This window comes from Marmota marmota, unplaced genomic scaffold, assembly GCF_001458135.2.
Source record: "Marmota marmota marmota unplaced genomic scaffold, marMar, whole genome shotgun sequence".
Taxonomy (NCBI): Eukaryota; Metazoa; Chordata; class Mammalia; order Rodentia; family Sciuridae; genus Marmota; species Marmota marmota.
This window is the reverse complement of record NW_026000037.1, coordinates 13,296,862-13,316,958: the sequence shown is the minus strand read 5'-3', so window position 1 is coordinate 13,316,958 and position 20,097 is coordinate 13,296,862. Positions and strand designations below refer to the sequence as shown.

Genomic DNA, 20,097 nt, shown 5'->3' with positions numbered 1-20,097 from the left:
GCATTCACCAGTAAATGGATGGAGTTGGAAAATATCATGCTAAGCAAAATAAGCCAATCCCAAAAAACCAAAGGCCGAATGTTTTCTCTAATATATGAATTCTAATTTACAATAAGGCAGGGAGCAGTAGAGAAGAATAGCACTACCTTAAATTAGATAGAGGAAAGTGATGGGAGGGGAGAGGGGATGTGGGGATAGGAAAGATAGTAGAATGAAACAGACATTATTACTTTATGTATATATGTGACTACATGACCAATATGATTCTGCAACATGGACACTGAGAACAAGGAGAAATTATATCCCATCTGTGTATGATATGCCAAAGTGCATAAGTGTATTCTACTATCATGTGTAACTAATCAAAACAAATTGAAAAAAATCTCTCTATATGAGCTGGGCATAGTGGTGCATGCCTGTTATCCCAGCAGCACAGGAGGCTGAGGCAAGAGGATCCCAAGTTCAAAGCCAGCCTCAGCAGTTTGGTTGAGCTCTGAGCAACTTAGTGAGACCCTGTCTCAAAATAGAATAAAATAAAATAAAAGGCTTCGGACATGGCTCAATGCCCCTGAGTTCAGTCTCTTGTACAAAAAAAGAAAAAATCTCTGTATGGTTCATTGCTGTCATTTCAGTTATTCATATATTTAACTGCTTGTTTCCCTGTAGGTTACTGAAGGAATCATAGACACATGCATGTCCAGAGATCACATTTATAGCTAGGTATCTGCTGCATGTTGTCCATCTATTAATCCATTTTCCCTTTATTTTATAAAAAAGTTTTAATTTTTTAATGTAAGTTATTATTTGAAAAAAATCCTCCTTTTTTTGAAAAATTAAGCATCTCACAATTTGATAACTCTGCTCTTAAATGCACTATAAATATTCTAGATTTTGCCTTCTTGGAAGAGGTCCAGATGATGACTGATAATCAGGAAGTGAATAATTTCTAACAAATTCTAAGAAAATAAGCAACTGGACCCTAAAATTCCAAACTACTTAGCTGTATTTACTAGTAGTATGTTTTGCTATACAATTGATGGTAATGTTTCAACTATTACTTATACTTTACACACTATACTGAAACATCTTTTCAAATGCAAATAATGAAATAGATCCCAAAATAATTGACTTGAATTCCATCATTTAAAGTAGATGCTCATATTTCCAAGTCATATTAGCTCTTCATCCTTTCAGAAGTTTTATCTTGAGAACAATCATCAGTCTGTAAAGAGTAAGATACTTCTAGTTGGAATAAAACGTGATTGGATAAATCAGACACTTATTGGGAGCATCCAGAAATATTGTACATTAAATGGATTTAATATCAATGCATAAGAGCCCACCATTGGCAATGAACTTTTGTCCCACTCCCACTTGCTTTCTGAGTTGGAAGTACTTAAGGATAAATGAACAGTACTCAAAATTCCCATTTGATGAAGGATGAGGAAGCAGTGTTTCCATGAAAAAACATAAAGCAAGCTTGTACCTTATATACTCTTGACAAATGCAAAATATTCAACCTAAGAGACTTAAACATATACACATGTACCAATGTGTGTATACACACACACACACACACACACATATATATATATATATATATATATATATATATATATATATTAATCTCACTGGAAATATTTTTGCCTTGAGAAATAGCTGTTAAAAAGAATTAGACCTTTTTTTCCGAAAAGTGTTTTCCTTGCTAATGAAAACTTCATTGCCTAAATGGATAAACAGCATAATACATGTATAAAACATTGGATTCAGAGGGAAGTTTAATTTCCCTTCTCTTTCTATGAATTTACCTAAATATAGAAGTTTCTTTTTTATATATATCTTCGACTTGTGTTTGTGAATTAGTGATGTTTAGGCCCTAGTCCTTTCTATGGTAATCTTCTCCATATGCCAATTGTCTCTAAACTCCCTGGAGGAGCAAAATCTCACAGTGTATAGAATTTAAGTACCATCATGGTAGGATTTCTACCACTTCAGACAATAGATTACCCCTCATGGCAGTGTGTCTCAAACTTTGATGTGCATGGAAATCACCGGAGGACCTTATTAAAATGCACAGCGTGTTTGAGGAGGTCTGGGGTGCTGTCTGAAATTCTGCATTTCCAACAATCTTCCAGATGATGCCCAGTCTGCTGCTTGCCAGACCAGGCTTTGAGTAGCAGTGCTTCCAACTAAGAACTGAGGCTCAACTCACTTAAGTCTTATTGCCACTTAAATCTTCACAGCTCCAACTGTAGGTATATTCTTTTTAGACTTAGATTCTGGCCTCAGGATACCACCCTGGTGAGAGGGAATTTAAGGGATTCTAGAATAGTTTGGATGATCAGTCCTAAAATCAGACTTCCTGCCACCTAGTTTAACTTTGTGATCTAGTCTCAAATTTTGATTAAGCTCTTCATATGTGTTCATTTACAAAATACTGGATCCCAAAGTGGCTGTTTTACTCTCTTCATTTTAATCTCCAATTTCATAACCTGCCTGGTTGAGAAGAATTGGAAGTATAAAATGAACAGCAGTTCACCTACCTGCTCCTTGCTTAGACTCCGTAGAGAGCCTCTTGCCAGATCCTAAGTCACCTGCTGGAACTTGGCATGCTACTATTGGCAGGACATCCCAAATACTGATTGCCTACTTGGATAAAACTGACCTAGCACCTGTTGCTGTATTTCATGGACTCCAACTCTTGCTGGCCCCAGACTTACGCTGTATCCTGGCCTCTGCATAGCTATGTCTCCAGGAGTGTGGCCCTCTTCTGGGCACTTAGCCCATATAGTTTTGATCAGAATCGACAGAAGTTTATTTCCTCTATACAAGTCCAAAGAGAGTTTGGGATACATTCTCATTTCCTAACCCTTGATCTTATGTTGATAAATTGATTCCAATAAAGAATTCATACTGTTCAGTGATTTCTTTTTTCATTACTATATTCCTGAGTAGATGGGTAAATGGAATGCAAAGAGAAAACAGAAAGATAAAATATGCTTGATAGATGCTTAATAGTGCTTTTTCAGTGAAATGTTATTTGACAAATTTTATTTTTGTCATTGCCAAACCATCATACAAAATTATATCCTTTTGTCTTTCTGTTATATTTGGACATATTTAAAAAATAAGTCTATTAGCTTATATGATTTGGGAACAGGAACAGACAATACCAGATGTGTATCTGGTCCTAATATAAAAGAGGATAATTAAGCACCTGGCAGATTTTCTTAGTAGTACAATTAGATACTTTTTGGTGGCTTAGGATCTGGAGGTATACTTGAGTATACTTGGTTGATTTTGTGGAATTTTCTTTTGGGAAGCAGGAACTTTTTGAGAACATCATAGTTCAGTATTGTAAGTTTTGTTGATTGTTTCACAAGTGACCTTCATAAATCAAATGGAGAGAACTTTATCATTCCAGCATAAAATTATGCAAGCATCTAAACTAAAAAATCTAAAAAGCTATAAGGACTATAGATAGAATCAACACATTTTTCTTCAAGGGTGTTAGGCAGAAAATAGATGTACAGAGCCTAAATAAAGGAAACCAAGCTTCATTTTATGTCTACTCTGACCCAGCCTTTGTGAAGAATCCTAATCATTTAGATTCTTGGGAGAATTCTTTACAGCAAATCATTACTATGCCAATCTTGTACAAGACAATATAGACTCAGAGAAGTTAAGCATCTTTTCCAGGATTACACAGCTATCCGCTTTCAGCAAATGAAACTATGCATGAGTTGGGCTCAGAAAAAAAAACAAACTCTTTACTTTAGGTAATTCTGGAGTATTGGAATTCCTTAATTTTACTAGCCTTTGTGTGGTAAAGCTTTTTCCCTCTCCTAATTTCCCAGGATACATAGTAAAGTAATTATTTGGGCTTATTATGGCCATATGGTGCCACGGAGGACCATCCATTCCTTCTACCAGGCATTTGACAACAAATGCCAGGAGGAAAGATGGAACTGTGTGCCAATCTGCAAGAAGATTGTGAGATCCATGTTATATTCTTGGAGGTGAAAAAGATATTCTATGGTGAAGTGGAAATGAATATTTGTTACTTCAGCTTTTTTATTTCATATATTCTAACAAAATACAAATTATTAGCTAAGGTAATTAAATAAAATCCTCATCTGCTGTTTACAAATGTTAGTGACTTTAATCTGGCATTTCAATACTAAAAAAAAAAATAGTGCCTAGTAGTATTCATGTAACACAGAGATGTTTGAGCTTTTTTGTCAAATCCTAGGTTTCCCTTTCACCACAAAAGGAAGGCAAACATTAAAGAATTATAAATACAAAGATTAACTTTCCTCAAAACAGAGGTAATCAAAATAAATGTCATAAGGAAGGTGACAGGATTATTAGAGGTGCCATATTGTATATACTGGCTGGTATCTTTTCTCTAGGTTAGTAATTTTCAGACATATTAGGCTAATGTGGTTAAAGGAGGTTTGTAGATAAAATATGCACAATAGGGTGGATGTAGCCCAGTCTCCTCCCAGAAGTCCAGGGTCACTTTGCTCTCAGGCCTAAAGACACTGACAATGCCATGGACTTCAAGAGGTGAAACCACATATTTTCCTTGTCAGGGAAGGCTGTCTTGTCATCAAAGGCAGATGGAATTTTAAGAACAGTCAATACAACCTCCTTCACTGGCCATCTGAAAGGTTGCTTTTAGAAAGGTTACCATCTTTTCAAGACTGTGTAAAATTCTAGAAAAACTTGAGCACAACCAGGTCATCATCAGATCACTACTCGTAAGATATTATCAGTTTTCTTCCCTAATGCAAACCCTACACAGATGATGAATAACTTGGGAGATAGTTTTAATTAGTATTTTCTTTGAAGGGATACCAAATGAGGAAATTTTAAATTGCTGGAACTATCCAAAAGTATAAATAAAAGATGAATTTTGTGATTTTTTTTGAAAGAGAAAAATCAGATTAGGGCTGGGGTATGACCCAGTGGTAGAGCATTTGATGTCCAGGACCTTGGGTTCTAACCCCACCATGGCAAACAAAGGAAAAGAATGCGTATGCAGAACAAACTAGTATATCCCGAGGATCAATCAAAAACACAGTAATTTCGAGTAGATACATATTACTTCTCAGGCAGAGATTAGCAAGCTGAAATTGAAATAATATTGGGTGACGATAATATCACAAGGGAAGAAATCCATTCTTCATGAAAGGATTTGAAGTTTTTCAAGGATTTACACCTAGAAACATATTCTTTATGACCACATATTAATTTACGGCTTATTTGAGATATTTTGTTAAGTTACATTGAAGCTCTTTTTCACAATTAGATTTAAATACACTGTTGGAAATAAAAGAAGAATTTTAAAAAATACTTTTACTTTTAAGCATAGCGAAATAATGTCCTCTACATTAAGGTAATCAAATCCAATGCTCTTGGATTTTTCTGGGGTAGACTTATCAAATTCACAAAGAAAGCTCTCCTAGAACTAATGGAATTGGATTACCTTTGAATTCTCACCCCAACTTTGAATAGTCACTAATTCCTTTCTTTGCTCTTTTGGAGTTTGCAAAGGGGTTCACTAAAGCCTGAATTGATATAATTATTGGCTCAGATTGTTAGAGATCTAGGCCAGATGGCTATGGGTGTCTCAAGTCCCAGTTGCTTATGGTAGTTTTCCTAGTTTTTCTATAGGGTTTGGGGACCAGCAATTTGAAAGGACTACAAACTTGTAAAACAGTATTATTCATGGGGGCAGAATGTTCATCAGCGTGACCTAGTACTAAATACATTCATTACAGCCATTTCTATTCTGCACAATTTGCCACACAGCACTGGTTTCAGGAGGGGGAAAAGAAGACAATGGCTTATAAAATGCTTTTGAATGCCTAAAAAGAGGGAGAGTTCACGCTGAGACTCCTCTGCTTTCTTTTTTAAAGGAAAGAACCTTCTTAGTGACTTTAGCTGAGCTCTGCTGAGAGTAAGCAAAGTGGAAAAATCAGAAAATTACTTTTTATACAGATATATGTTTCTGGGGGGCAAAATAGAGACTGGGAGAAAATAAATGGAAAAAAAAAGTGACAATGTGAAACAGCCAATTCGGAAGTGGATGGAGACAGCTGAGGAATCATGTAGCAGGTAGGGAAAAGCAGCAAGAATGGAGCCACAATGATAAACTTAAAAGGAGTTGCAGAGCAGAAAGAACATCATAAATAATCATATTTTCAAATAAGAATAGCATATCAGTTTCTGTGACCTGGATAGAGCACAGCCTCCCGTGATATTTCCAGCATTTTGATGCACACAAAATGCAATTTTCAGCTCAGGCATTTTATTTGTCAGTGTAAACAAGCTTTGGGTTCTTAGAAATGCATATCTGAAAAGTATTTTCATAAATAATGCATATATTATAAAAATTTGACTTGTAAACGATTGAGTTCATGTCCCCTCAGTATCATCGTGGAGACTCACCACGTATAGATAGGACTTTTTGGTAGAAATTGGCAAGCTACACCTTGAAATATCTTTTACCTAAGGTAAATGGGATTTTTTTGAAGTACAGGACAAAGAAATAAAGAATTTTGTCCAGACTCAGGAAAGGAATGACATAAGGTAGAAGTCTATTGTTAATTAGTTCCAAATTCTGAGGTGTTCCTTTACAACTCGCTAATTAAGAGAAATCAAGAGTGCATGATAGCCCTTTTCTTATCTTCAAAGAATTAAGATGAAAGAAAACAGAAAATGAAACCTCTTTACTTGTTCTGTTCTTTAACACAGAGCCCCAAGAAAACCTGCTGGTGAACAGAGGCAGAGAAAGACCCAAGAATTTGCAGAGGGGGAGGGGAAGGAGGCGGTCGGCGAAGCATAATTAGAAGCAAGTTTTCAAATTTTATTAAATTCCTCCACCAACAAAATGCACTTAGAGGTATTTTAAGTTAAACCAGCACTCAAGGACTATGAAAAGCAAGACGAGTGCATGTTTGTGGCAGAAGAAAGGGCAATTAAGAAAACAAGAACAATTTAGAGTGCCATAGAAATAAAGGCGACCAGAAGTTGATTTAAAGTTTTTCTTCTGTAATTTGTCTCCCCTTTGTCGTGGCACGCTCAGAGAAAGTGAATGCATTGGATTGAAAGGAGGGAGGGAGGGAGGCGGGAAGGGAGGGAAGAGCTCAGAGGAAGGGCGCCCTCCTCCCCCTGTCTCTTNCTCCTCCTCGGCTCCTCCATCCCTTCCCAGCTCCCACCCTCGGCTCGCGCCCTCCCTCGCTTTGGTGACTCCATCGGCTTTTGATTGGGAAGCAAGCTGATTGGCTGGAAGCGATTCAACACACGCCGGGCAAGAGCTTTGTCTGAGTTGAAGTGAAGTTGTACAGATTTTCGACTGGAGTCAGCAATCACGGGTGTTTAGTCTGCAGCCGAGCAGAGAAAGGGAGAAAGAAAGAATCGCTCGGGGAAGAGACACTGCAGACTGCGCGGGCACCCTGCAATAGATGGATTCCGACTCCACCAGGGGGACAGCGACGCGGAGGTGACACTCTTCCGCCTGGAGAGAGAGAGAGAGGACAAACGGCCGAGCAAACGCAAGCCTCGGACTCCCTGCCGAAATCTGGAAGTCGTGACACGGTGTGTATGAAACAAAAGTTTGGGAGCTATTAATTGCTGTGCTGGGTTATTAAGAGACGCTTTCAAGTTTCAAGTACCAAATGTCGCTTAGCTTTAAGTTGCCAAAGGAAGTTGAGGGAATTGCTTTGCCGTTTTAACTTGCTCTGTGAGGGAAATCTTATAAACTGACCAATGCACCAAATGAATACTAAAATGCACTTTACATTCGCTTTTGCACTCCTGATAATGTCTCTCAACCGCGATGTACTGGGCAAGAATTTGAAATACAGGATTTATGAGGAGCAGAGGGTTGGATCAGTAATTGCAAGACTATCAGAGGATGTGGCTGATGTTTTACTGAAGCTACCTAATCCTTCTGCTGTTCGTTTTCGAGCCATGCAGAGGGGGAATTCTCCTCTACTTGTAGTAAATGAGAATACCGGGGAAATCAGCATAGGAGCTACAATCGACCGTGAGCAACTGTGCCAGAAAAACTTGAACTGTTCCATAGAGTTTGATGTGATCACTCTACCCACAGAGCATCTGCAGCTCTTCCATATTGAAGTCGAAGTGCTGGATATTAATGACAATTCTCCCCAGTTTTCAAGATCTCTCATACCTATTGAGATATCTGAGAGCGCGGCAGTTGGGACTCGTATTCCCCTGGACAGTGCATTTGATCCAGATGTTGGGGAAAATGCCCTCCACACCTACTCCCTCTCTGCCAATGATTTTTTTAGCATCGAGGTTCGGACCAGGACTGATGGTGCCAAGTATGCAGAACTCATAGTGGTCAGAGAGTTGGATCGGGAGCTGAAGTCCAGCTACGAGCTCCAGCTTACTGCCTCAGACATGGGAGTGCCTCAGAGGTCTGGCTCCTCCATACTGAAAATAAGCATTTCGGACTCCAATGACAACAGCCCTGCTTTTGAGCAGCAGTCTTATGTAATACAACTCTTAGAAAACTCCCCTGTGGGCACTTTGCTCCTGGATCTGAATGCCACTGATCCAGATGAGGGCGCTAATGGGAAAATTGTCTATTCTTTCAGCAGTCATGTGTCTCCCAAAATTATAGAGACTTTCAAAATTGATTCAGAAAGAGGACATTTGACTCTTTTCAAGCAAGTGGATTATGAAATCACCAAATCCTATGAGATCGATGTCCAAGCTCAAGATCTGGGTCCAAATTCAATCCCAGCTCATTGCAAAATTATAATTAAGGTTGTAGATGTTAATGACAATAAACCTGAAATTAACCTAAACCTCATGTCACCTGGCAAAGAAGAAATATCTTATATTTTCGAAGGGGATCCTATTGAAACATTTGTTGCTTTGGTCAGGGTTCAAGACAAAGATTCTGGGCTGAATGGAGAAGTAGTTTGTAAGCTTCATGGACATGGTCACTTTAAACTTCAAAAGACTTATGAAAACAATTATTTAATCTTGACCAATGCCACGCTGGATAGAGAAAAGAGATCTGAATATAGTTTGACTGTAATCGCTGAGGATAAAGGAACACCTAGTCTCTCTACAGTCAAACATTTTACTGTTCAAATCAATGATATAAATGACAATCCACCACGCTTCCAGAGAAGCCGATATGAATTTGTAATCTCGGAGAATAACTCGCCAGGGGCATTTATCACCACTGTTACAGCCACAGATCCTGATCTTGGAGAAAATGGGCAAGTGACATATACCATTTTGGAGAGCTTTATCCTGGGAAGTTCCATAACTACATATGTAACCATTGACCCATCCAATGGAGCTATTTATGCCCTCAGAATCTTTGATCATGAAGAAGTGAGTCAGATCACTTTTGTGGTGGAAGCAAGAGACGGAGGGAGTCCGAAGCAACTTGTAAGCAATACCACAGTTGTGCTCACCATCATTGACGAAAATGACAATGTTCCTGTGGTGATAGGGCCTGCACTGCACAATAATACTGCAGAGATCTCCATCCCCAAAGGAGCTGAAAGTGGCTTTCATGTCACCAGAATAAGGGCCATTGACAGGGACTCTGGTGTCAATGCTGAGCTCAGCTGCTCCATAGTAGCAGGTAATGAGGAGGGTATCTTCATAATTGATCCACGATCATGTGACATCCACACCAATGTGAGCATGGAATCTGTTCCTCACACAGAATGGGAGCTCTCAGTCATCATCCAGGACAAAGGCAATCCTCAGCTGCATACCAAAGTCCTTCTGAAGTGCATGATCTTTGAATATGCAGAATCAGTGACAAGTACAGCCATGACCTCAGTCAGCCAGGCATCCTTGGATGTCTCCATGATTATAATTATTTCCTTAGGAGCAATTTGTGCAGTGCTGTTGGTTATTATGGTGCTATTTGCAACTAGGTGTAACCGAGAAAAGAAAGACACTAGATCCTACAACTGCAGAGTAGCAGAATCAACTTACCAGCATCACCCTAAAAGACCATCCAGGCAGATTCACAAGGGGGACATCACATTGGTGCCCACCATAAATGGCACTCTGCCCATCAGATCCCATCACAGATCATCCCCATCTTCATCTCCTACCTTAGAAAGAGGGCAGATGGGCAGCCGCCAGAGTCACAACAGTCACCAGTCACTCAACAGTTTGGTGACAATCTCATCGAACCATGTGCCGGAGAATTTCTCATTAGAACTCACCCACGCCACTCCTGCTGTTGAGGTAAGATCATATACTGCATAGATTCACTGATAATGTCAGGTGTTAATATTCAGAAGTTGTATATGTATCAGTTCTTAAATGTCTTCATTAATGAGTAACAATATGCAAATTAAGCAGGATTCAAGCTACATGTGTACATGTAGCAAGTACACACATCTTAGCATACTGCTTTCAGTTTTTCATAAATAATTTATTTGCATGTAATATGTATGATATTGAAAAATAAGCAGGAAGCACACAAGGAAATATCTAAATATAGACCCTCACTTTCCAGGTCAAGATGCAGCACAGCCAAAAGTTAAAGGGTATTGTTATAGTCTCTACTGGGAAAAAAAAAAAGCCTCCAGAACCCCATCTCAGTGAATGTTGTTTTATTTATCCAACTTTGTATATTTTGGATATCTAGATGTTTTACAATGCATTTTACAGCATTTTTTTAGATATGTTTTGCAACTGACCATGTTGAACTATAAAGGAAATCAATCAGTTATTTAAAAGGGAGTCTTTTAAAAAGTCAATTGTATTATTAGATCACCCAACTCTCCCTGGGATGGAATTCAGTTATATTTGGTGACTAGCTGCACAGCCTGCCACAATCCAACATATGCAAATCTTTAAAATGGATATAACATGTTCCATTACTTTGTATGAAATAACAAGTAACTGTTTTTCTTTGCTTAAAGCCTGTGAGTACTTGGAGGATTTTTTTTTCCCAGGAATCAGTTCTGTCTATTTGGTTTCCAGCAGGTCTCCCAGCTTCTTTCCATGCTTCACCAAGGGCAATATCAGCCAAGGCCAAGTTTTCGAGGAAACAAATACTCCAGGAGTTATAGGTATGCATTATCCTTGTGTTCCCTGTTATGTCTCAGATAACATAAATGCTGAAGTGTAAAAACCATATTTTCTATGATTGATGTTTCTAGATATGCCCTTCAAGACATGGACAAGTTTAGCTTGAAAGACAGTGGCCGTGGTGACAGTGAAGCAGGAGACAGTGATTATGATTTGGGGCGAGATTCTCCAATAGACAGGCTACTGGGTGAGGGATTCAGTGACCTGTTTCTCACAGATGGAAGAATTCCAGCAGGTAAGAGAGTAATGACAGATAACACTTTATTTCTAGGTCTACTCTAACACCAGTAAAATAAACATTCCTCCAGTGCTTCTATTTCCTATTTATTTGTCCTTTGCACTAAGATATCTGTGTCTGCATACTATTAGCACAATGAACAGAATTGAAACACTTTTAAATTATTTTCTTAAAATTCATAGTAAGCAGTTGGGAGAGAAGGAGTGAGAATGTAGACTTAATAAGACAAGAAAGAAGGGATGTGAAGGTAAGAATAGAAAACCAAACCACTTCCCTCCTCTTTCTACCCCAACTAGTGAGCCTTAGGACACTCTTGAGCAACTCTGTATAAAATTACTGGGTGGTTGTTTTTATTCAGTCTGTTTTGGTGCATGGTGGTGAACTGAACTGTAATTTGAAAGATGCATTTCCTGTGATGGAAACCAACTCACAAAATCAGAGACTAAAATACACTGGAAAGGGTACACTTTAAGCACTAAAAATAAGAGAAAGAAAAGGTGGTGAGCATAGAATATGTCTTGCTACCTTTCATTGTCCATCTATACCGTGATGTCTCAGAACAGGGAGCCAGAGGGAACTATACAAGCACACAGCTGGATGGGAGAGTCTGCTAAGTTTTGAACCACATTTTCCTTAGTTTCCCTTCTCTCTAATTGTACAGGAGAAACTGAACCAACTGGGTAAATGCTGACTGCCTCATTGTAGCAATTCTATTCCTAAAGGCTACAATGTTAAATCAACTTACAGGAATACAGAAGTGTTCTTTTGGCTACTTATATTCTTAACTTCTTTGAAGGTGGAGCAAATGACTGCCATTTGACAAATGAAAGAAAGGTAGAACAGAATTCTATTGCTCATCTTGGTTCTAACATTTTCAAATACAGATAAATAAGAGAGTGTAGAAAATGAACACAGCTGTTACAAGTTGTAGAAGTCATGGTGGCAGGACTCCAGAGCAGCAGTGGCAGCAGGAATGGTTACCAGCCATGCCCCAGGGTGACTCGGGGCCAGGCTCAGCACTCTGGGCCCACTGGAGTTCTCTACCTGCACTGTCTGCTTTGACACTGGATTTGGTTGTAGTGGTGGTGGCTACAGGATGTTCATATCTTTTTTTTTTTCCCCAGATTTGAAAACCAAAGCTTATAAAGGTTAGAAAATGGATCCCATATCAGGCATTTTGTACATGGTAGACAGGAGATTTGAACCAATCTCCACCTTTCTAAACACTACTTTAGCATATATATAAAGTAACAGGTTTCCCCCTTAATAAATTGAATGGCCTACTTGTTTTTATAGGAGGACTTACTAGCCTCCCTATTACCATTAAATGTTGCTTATTTCTGTTGTTCAGCAATGAGTGGGACATCTCTGGAAGAATGAATGTGCAGAAAGAGCTGTGATGTCCATGACAGCTTGTATTTGCCCAATTATCCATTTTTTTACATTAATAGGCCCTAGAGACCACTTTTAAGGGAAATCCCTGACTATGTATGACCTTACTCAAAAACAATGAGTTTTATTATTCTTATTTGGGTAATGAAGAAACTGAGTTTCCATGACTCTGTGCTACTGTGATTCTCACAGAACCCCACCCTTGAAAACCATAATAAGTTATATTATCTCACAAAAATGCAATGGGCATGATATCATTCTTGTATTATATATTAAAATTTGTATGAAGTTATTCATTAAAATTTAGATTTTTTTTTATCAGAGTAAAATGGAGAATAAATTGCCCTTAGATAAATAACCTTGCCAGTTGTGGGACTAAATTATGCTAGTGACTTTATAAATTCTAGAATCATATAATTTTAATGGCTAATCATAAGTCTGTTTTTTTTTAATTTTCTATTTTTTAGAATTAATTAATTTATTTTTGGTGCTGGAGATTGAACCCAGAGCCTTGTGCATGTTAAGCCCATGCTCTACCACTTAATTATATCAACCCATATATATATACATATAATTGTGTTTTTTAATTTTATGAAGAGGTGAAGACTCCTCTTTTTTATTTCTCATGTTTTCAAATTTACCACCTCTCTAATATATTTATGGCAGGAGAGTTATGTACCAATTGAATAATAATAACAATAAATATTAAGGAATAAAAACATTGGACAATAGGTAGACCAGGACTCTAGGAAAACTGTGTGTATCTTGTTCAGTAAATAACTTTGAGCTCCAACTGTGTCACATTTCTTTTCAAAATGAGAAGGGGTCACCACGAATCATTCCACTAAGTTGTAGACAACCCTTTACCAAACATTCCATGTTTATACAATCACACAATCCAGGGATATAATGAGAACTCTTTTGCTGGTGCATGGTGTTGTATTACAGAAGATTATATTATAAAAGATAGATTTTTACCTCACTAGCTAGCTACTTGCCTCTGCATGGTGCATGGTCTTAGCTCTTCTGGAGGCACAGAGTTCCAGGAAATCACCCAAGGTCCATCAAGGGAGTGTATTCATGTTTGGCCAGCATAGATGGCAATGTGACTATTGAGAACCTTTAGATGGTTTCCCTTAATTGGGTGAATCATTCTGATTATTATTTAATCCTAGCAATTTCCACCGGCACATTAAGGTATAGAACTTGTCCTTTGTAAATGTAAATTCCCAGGAAATATTCTAAGTAGAGAAAAATGTAAGTCCACATCTGAATATCATTAGCAGAGTTCAGGACCGTTTTCTATAAAGCATGTATGTTTTTAGGACTTAAGTATCTTATTCCAACTGTTCTGCTGCATTAGTCTGTGAACAAATATAGATTATGTTGTGCTGCATTGCTTGCCAAAAGGGAGGGTCATTTCTGGTCACTCATTCTTTTAATTCCCACACAAATACACTACACTCTGAGCAGTCAAGTCAGCTTGCATTTTTGTCTTTTGGCTTGTGTTTGTCAACTATTTTCTTTCTTATTCATTCAACTTTGAACTATAATATCAAGCATATGTCTACAAAATCTCCCTTTTCCCAATGTATTTTTGCTCTACCAGGATGATTTGTAACAGCTTTTGATTTTATTTCTTTTGATACTCCTTCTTCATTGAGTCTACTCTACTTTTTATCATCAGTCATCTGTGAGTACTCACTCTAAGCATTCTTTCTCATTTTTCTCTGTTCTCCTGGTAGATGTCCAAGCTCTGTTCTGGCCTTTCTTCCATGGCTGGCTTATTATATATGAGCTAATATTCCTCTCTAGTGGCTCCTCCCTCAGTCAAATCTGTATTTCATACAGCTTAAGGAACATTTTCAGAGCATTTTAATTTACATGTTTTTTTTCTTTTTTGGCTTGAAATTAATACCTGATTCTTGTTGCTCAGCAACACTGAACAAAACTAGCTTGGTATTTGAAGGTCAGTGAAATTCACTCTTAGCTTCGCAACTCTCAATTCTGCCGTATCTGTACCTTTTGCAATAGATGAAGGCACCCCTTCCCATACCCTGATCCTTTGTTCATTTTGCCCTGCCTTCATGAAAACCTGATTTTTCTTGACTTTGACACTGTATATGCTTTTCATTTCTCAAAGTTTATTTCAAGCTACTCTTTCTTAATGACACCGACCTCCACCTCTCCTCTTCCCTCTTTCTTGGCATGTCCTCAGCATCATCTATTTTGATACATCAGGCTTTTATGACCTCATTGATTACCCTTGACTCAGAATGAGATCTTAAGCCTTTTGAGGGCAGGGTGCTCTTTATGTGTTGTGGGCTCTTAGTAGATAAATGACTGGTCACCTTGTGACTAATGGCTTGATAGAAGCTTGGCATTTTTTTTTTTGCCCCTTATATTCTATGTTCTGCCTTCTGCCCCACCTTTACAATAAGACACACAGTGACAAAGTATAAATTCATGTGATGGTAAGTCTCCTTTTCCACCAGGCCCTCCATCCCCCAAGGAAACTAAACTACCTGATTAGTTTTCAAGGAGTAACAGAACAAATAGACACTTACCAATGAATCCTGATCCCTGGAGTGTGGGATGGGACCTTGGCAGCTGAGTTACATCTACACTGAGAATATTTTCCAACAGTTGAGTCTCCAGGAAGAAGGCACAGAATATCAATGAAATTGCAAGAAACGCTGTCTTCTGCACCAATTCTCCTCCTCCTCCTTCTCTCTTCCTCTCTTATTGTTTTTGCTATCTTTCTGTTAGTCATTCTTCATCATTTTTCTTATTAATTTTCATTTTGAAGTCGATTTATTTATAACTAAAGCCCCATTTACTTATTGTGGTGGAGCTGTAAAGAGCATTCACTGTTTAAAGGTAATTCCAGTGGTCAATATAATTTGAGTGTGAACTGTCAGATTGTTTTAATGACCCCATTTAAAAAAAAATTATTGCTGTTTACACATTCACTGTATTCAGATATCTAGGAAATTTGATCATGTTCAGGATTCTTAGAAGCTTATGTAATTCTCCCCCCCCACCCCATCATTAAACTTTAAAAGAAAACAAAGCCAATCAGCTATCAAGGGAGTCCTTCCCAAGCCTAAAGCCACAGAGTTTAAGGCCAGAAAAAAACAACTGAAGAGGTGTCAGCAGGTCTGGTCTCCTTCCTTTTGACAGGATGTGAGTAAGACAGTGGGTACAGGTTCCATTTCCATTTTCAGAAACCCAAGGAATTAAGGAGAAAAAAAATCATTCCTACTATGCTAGTCATTTCACTGAAGAGAAAACCTCACTGCTATGTAAGTTTTTCCAGTTACGTTCAACTTGCTTTGCTGTTGTCCACATCAAATCATCATTTGGTACAGATTTTCAAGTAGGAATATAGGAAGTCAAGACATCTAAGTCTGCTTTGATTCTTCAGTCACCCTTGCTTATTTGAATTTAATTGGTCTAAATAGCAAAGTAACATAAATGATAACCCATGTGTGTCCTCTTGCACCCCCATCTTGATTCACATGCTATTTGTATTCACACTTCTCTGCATTTCCCCACACTGCAACATATTTCTGTTGTATTTCCACCCTTAAAAGCAGTCCAGCTATTTCCCTCACAGTACTTGCTCTCATTTTTGTTCCTCAAATTCCCCCCTTTCCATGAAGGTCTGAGGTCCAGAGGGAGTTTAAGAACAGAGCTATCTCAAAGTTTTCAAGGTTGAAGAAGAGTGGTTCCTACACCTTTAAATGAAGACGATTATTTAACTTTTCCTGAAACTCAACATCAGTTTCTTCACTTTTCATCAGAAAAAAACATAGTGAAAGTGTATTCTAGGCAGATAATTCACCAGGTGGTGGGGATACCACAGCCAGCACAGTAGATGACTTTCTCCCCTGCCAAGGGGCCTGGCATCCCTCAAAAGCCATCCCTATTGCAGTAGTTTCGAGGAAGGGAAATCTTTCTTAAGTAGCTAAATCTATTAACATGGCTCTGAATATCTGCATATGGCTAATATCAATCCAATATTTTTTTTTCAGATTTAAGGGAGTCATTTAGCATTGTCCAAAATTCTGTTCTTTAGTCTAATTTGAAATCATGATTCTGAAAAGACCTCACTTCTGAAATATGGTTCCTGGAGTATAATTTCCATCATTTCATTTCCTATCTTTCACGTGGGTCAGTTTTTGTATTTGCCAAATGTGGAGGTCTTTTCCCCTCTTTTTCTGCTTTTCTCCTGTGTATTATTTGCACTGAGTGTGGCCACTCACATTTCACTAGGGCATCAGGATGTCTACAAGAACCCAGTAATGGATTTTTCATGTTCTTTGACTTTTAGTGACTTTTCCATGCATTTGACTATTAGTATATTTTGAAGCTTTAAACGAAAGCTTTATAACAGGGTAACTGCAGATGACAAATAAGTTAAGGATACTTCCCACTGCTATTTTAAGTAATAAATCAATCAATGAATTATATAACATTTGAGAGAAGTTAACAAGGATAAGTACCTGATAGCCAATTATATTTTCAGTGACTCCATTAAGACTAAAACAGGTCAGATAAACCTCAATATCAAGAAAGTCATCACTGAAGGAGATCATCTGGTAGTATTCTAAAGTTATGGATTTCACCTTCCAAGCTGACTTTTTAGAATTATGTCCAGCTTTTCGTTCATTACCCATATCTTAGAAGTTTTCCAGTCATTTTCATGTATAAATTATCCATTCGCTTCTCATTATTTAAGTAGAGGATATTCCTGCAAAGCATGAATTTCCTCATTCAATAAATGAGAAAAAAATACACCAGCAGATATGACTTATGGAGGTCTATAAAAATCGTATTCAGATTAAAACCATTATCGTCGTCTAGCTAATGTTTCCCAGAGCAGGTTAGCATCATGGTGGCAGTTGAAACCTCTCTCATTGTATCTAATTAAAAAATATAGATATTTATTGCATGTTCCCACCATTTTGAGGCATGCTAACTATAATAACGAACCCTCAATGCTTTTCCTTGAGTGCAGCTATGAGGCTGTGCACAGAGGAGTGCAGAGTCCTGGGCCACTCTGACCAGTGCTGGATGCCCCCGCTGCCCTCGCCTTCCTCGGACTACAGGAGCAACATGTTCATTCCTGGGGAGGAGTTCCCGTCGCAGCCCCAGCAGCAGCATCCCCATCAGAGCCTTGAGGACGACCCCCAGGCTGCAGAAGCCGGTGAGAAGAAGAAGAGTTTCTCCACCTTTGGGAAGGACTCCCCAACCGACGAGGACCCCGGGGACACCAGCACGTCCTCCCTGCTCTCGGAAATGAGCAGCGTGTTCCAGCGCCTCTTGCCCCCTTCCCTGGACACCTACCCCGAGTGCAGTGAGGTGGATCGGTCCAACTCCCTGGAGCGTCGGAAGGGACCAGCGCCAACAAAAACCGTGGGTTACCCACCAGGGGTGGCGGCCTGGGCAGCCAGTACCCACTTCCAAAATCCCACCAGCAACCCTGGGCCTGCGCTGGGAACCCACTCGAGCGTGCAGCCTTCTTCCAAGTGGCTGCCAGCCATGGAGGAGATCCCTGAAAATTATGAAGAAGATGATTTTGACAATGTGCTCAACCACCTGAATGATGGGAAGCACGAACTCATGGATGCCAGTGAGCTGGTGGCTGAGATCAACAAACTGCTCCAAGACGTGCGCCAGAGCTAGGAGATTTTAGCCAAGCTTTTTGCTTTCCATATGTATATGGAAAATGGGGGACAGGAAAAGCCCTGAAAGAACTGGCGTTGCCAAATAGTTGCATTTATCATAAATGTGTCTGTGTATATTGAATATTAAATACTGTATTTTCGTATGTACACAATGCAAGTGTGATTATTTTAATCTGTATTTTAAAAATACATTTGTACCTTATATTTATGTGTAATTTAACAAACAAATTTTATTTTTTTACTCCCATGACAAACATGTCTTTCCTAATCATATAGAAACTAGCCACTGTTTCAATCTGATATGCTATTCAACCACAAAGTGTAAAGGTACTGCTTATATTAGTTGAGCTGGGGTGGAATTATTATGCCCTATGAACAACCCCACTAATGCATTGCGTAATTCTAGGTTCCATTAAGCTCTCCATCTTTTTTTTTCCCAATGCTTTAAAAAATTAAGCATTAGTAAAAAATGTTAAGCTATTTTATTATTATTATTTTCACTGCTCTCTTGTAGCTCCTACGGTTCAACTCTCACAGCTAAATTGAAAAGGGAAGTGAAATTTTATTTGAGGACTAGAAAGCATCTGAAGAATATTTATGAGATGAGTATTTCAAATAAATTTTTTAGACAATGATGTAAGCAGGAATAAAGTCAGTTTTTTTTTTTTTGTTTGTTTGTTTTGTTTTGTTTTTCTGACTCCCAGGCCATGCAAGATGTCACACTGGCCTGGTCTTAAGAGTATTGTAGTGAATTTATAATTAAGGCAAAAAGTGGATTTCATTCCATCCTTGTAATACGAGATGCCATTGAAGGAAATGGAATTTGTTCTTTAAATGGATAACAGTATGCATTTGAACAGTGCCAAGTATTAATGGACAAAGTTATGCCAGTGTCCCTCCTAGTGTAGTAAATATAATTGATTTATTTTGAAACCATCTATTTGAATCTTTCCTTCCTCTCACAATACTTGAATGTTTTTATCCTTTGCAATGTTTTTGTTTGCTATAACTATTCACTTTTAGCTTTTTCTCCAGTGCATGACTTCATATTTTGTTATATTTTTAGTACATGAACATTTATAAAAATCACATTTTTGTTATGGCAATTTTGTTCTATTTGCTGTGTGACAAATGAGAAGTTCTTTATTTATTGTGCTGTTATCTCTCTGTGTGGAATGCCTTGCTAAGAGCGATCCTTATTATGACTATTATCATTTATGATCAAGCTTCTATTAATGTTATTTCTCTTAGTACACTATCTTGATTGTATTCTCCAGAAGATTTTACTGTCAGTGAAAATAAAAGGAAAATTAAAGTAAAGCTAAGGAGCTGTCCATAATCAGTGTCCTGTTCGTATACATGTGTTGGAAAGGTTTGCCTGCACCTCACCTTCTTGAGAAGGTGACTCAGTGCTGGCTTCCAAATAATAGAGAGGGGACTTCCAACTGCCCTGGCAAACAAGAACCCAATGGAAATGAACCTGACATCTGTCATGGGAATGAAAGTAGTTGATCAGATTTTAACTAGTTTAAGTAAAAGTATTTGGAATGTAAAGGTTAAAAAAAATGGGAAATAACTATTGAAATATTATTCACATCACACACACACACATACACACACACACACACAAAATGCTGTATCAGAATATTTTGTATTAAG

General features: G+C 38.2%; 1 protein-coding gene across 3 annotated transcripts; it reads left to right on the top strand.

Moving 5' to 3' along the window:
- The first annotated feature begins 7,281 nt into the window (after positions 1-7,281).
- On the top strand, positions 7,282-19,777 carry Pcdh18 (protocadherin 18). Of its 3 annotated transcripts, none has more exons than XM_048812068.1 (4): positions 7,282-10,263; positions 11,008-11,096; positions 11,187-11,350; positions 17,764-17,906. In XM_048812068.1, exons 1-4 carry the CDS (start codon positions 7,777-7,779, stop codon positions 17,772-17,774), a joined length of 2,751 nt encoding a protein of 916 aa, XP_048668025.1. In that variant the 5' UTR covers positions 7,282-7,776; the 3' UTR covers positions 17,775-17,906. The 3 variants fall into 3 exon arrangements, with proteins under 3 accessions (XP_048668025.1, XP_015334525.1, XP_015334524.1); XM_015479039.2 differs by having other exon boundaries at positions 7,287-10,263; positions 11,011-11,096; positions 17,769-19,777; XM_015479038.2 differs by having other exon boundaries at positions 7,287-10,263; positions 17,769-19,777.
- Positions 19,778-20,097: the final 320 nt, after the last annotated feature.

Excerpts from the sequence above, each read along its gene's own strand:
- Pcdh18 (XM_015479038.2), top strand. The coding sequence starts at position 7,777 with ATGCACCAAATGAATACTAAAATGCACTTTACATTCGCTTTTGCACTC. Across the intron at positions 11,097-11,186 it reads AAATACTCCAGGAGTTATAG|ATATGCCCTTCAAGACATGG; the intron begins GTATGCATTATC and ends TGATGTTTCTAG. Across the intron at positions 11,351-17,768 it reads AGATGGAAGAATTCCAGCAG|CTATGAGGCTGTGCACAGAG; the intron begins GTAAGAGAGTAA and ends CCTTGAGTGCAG.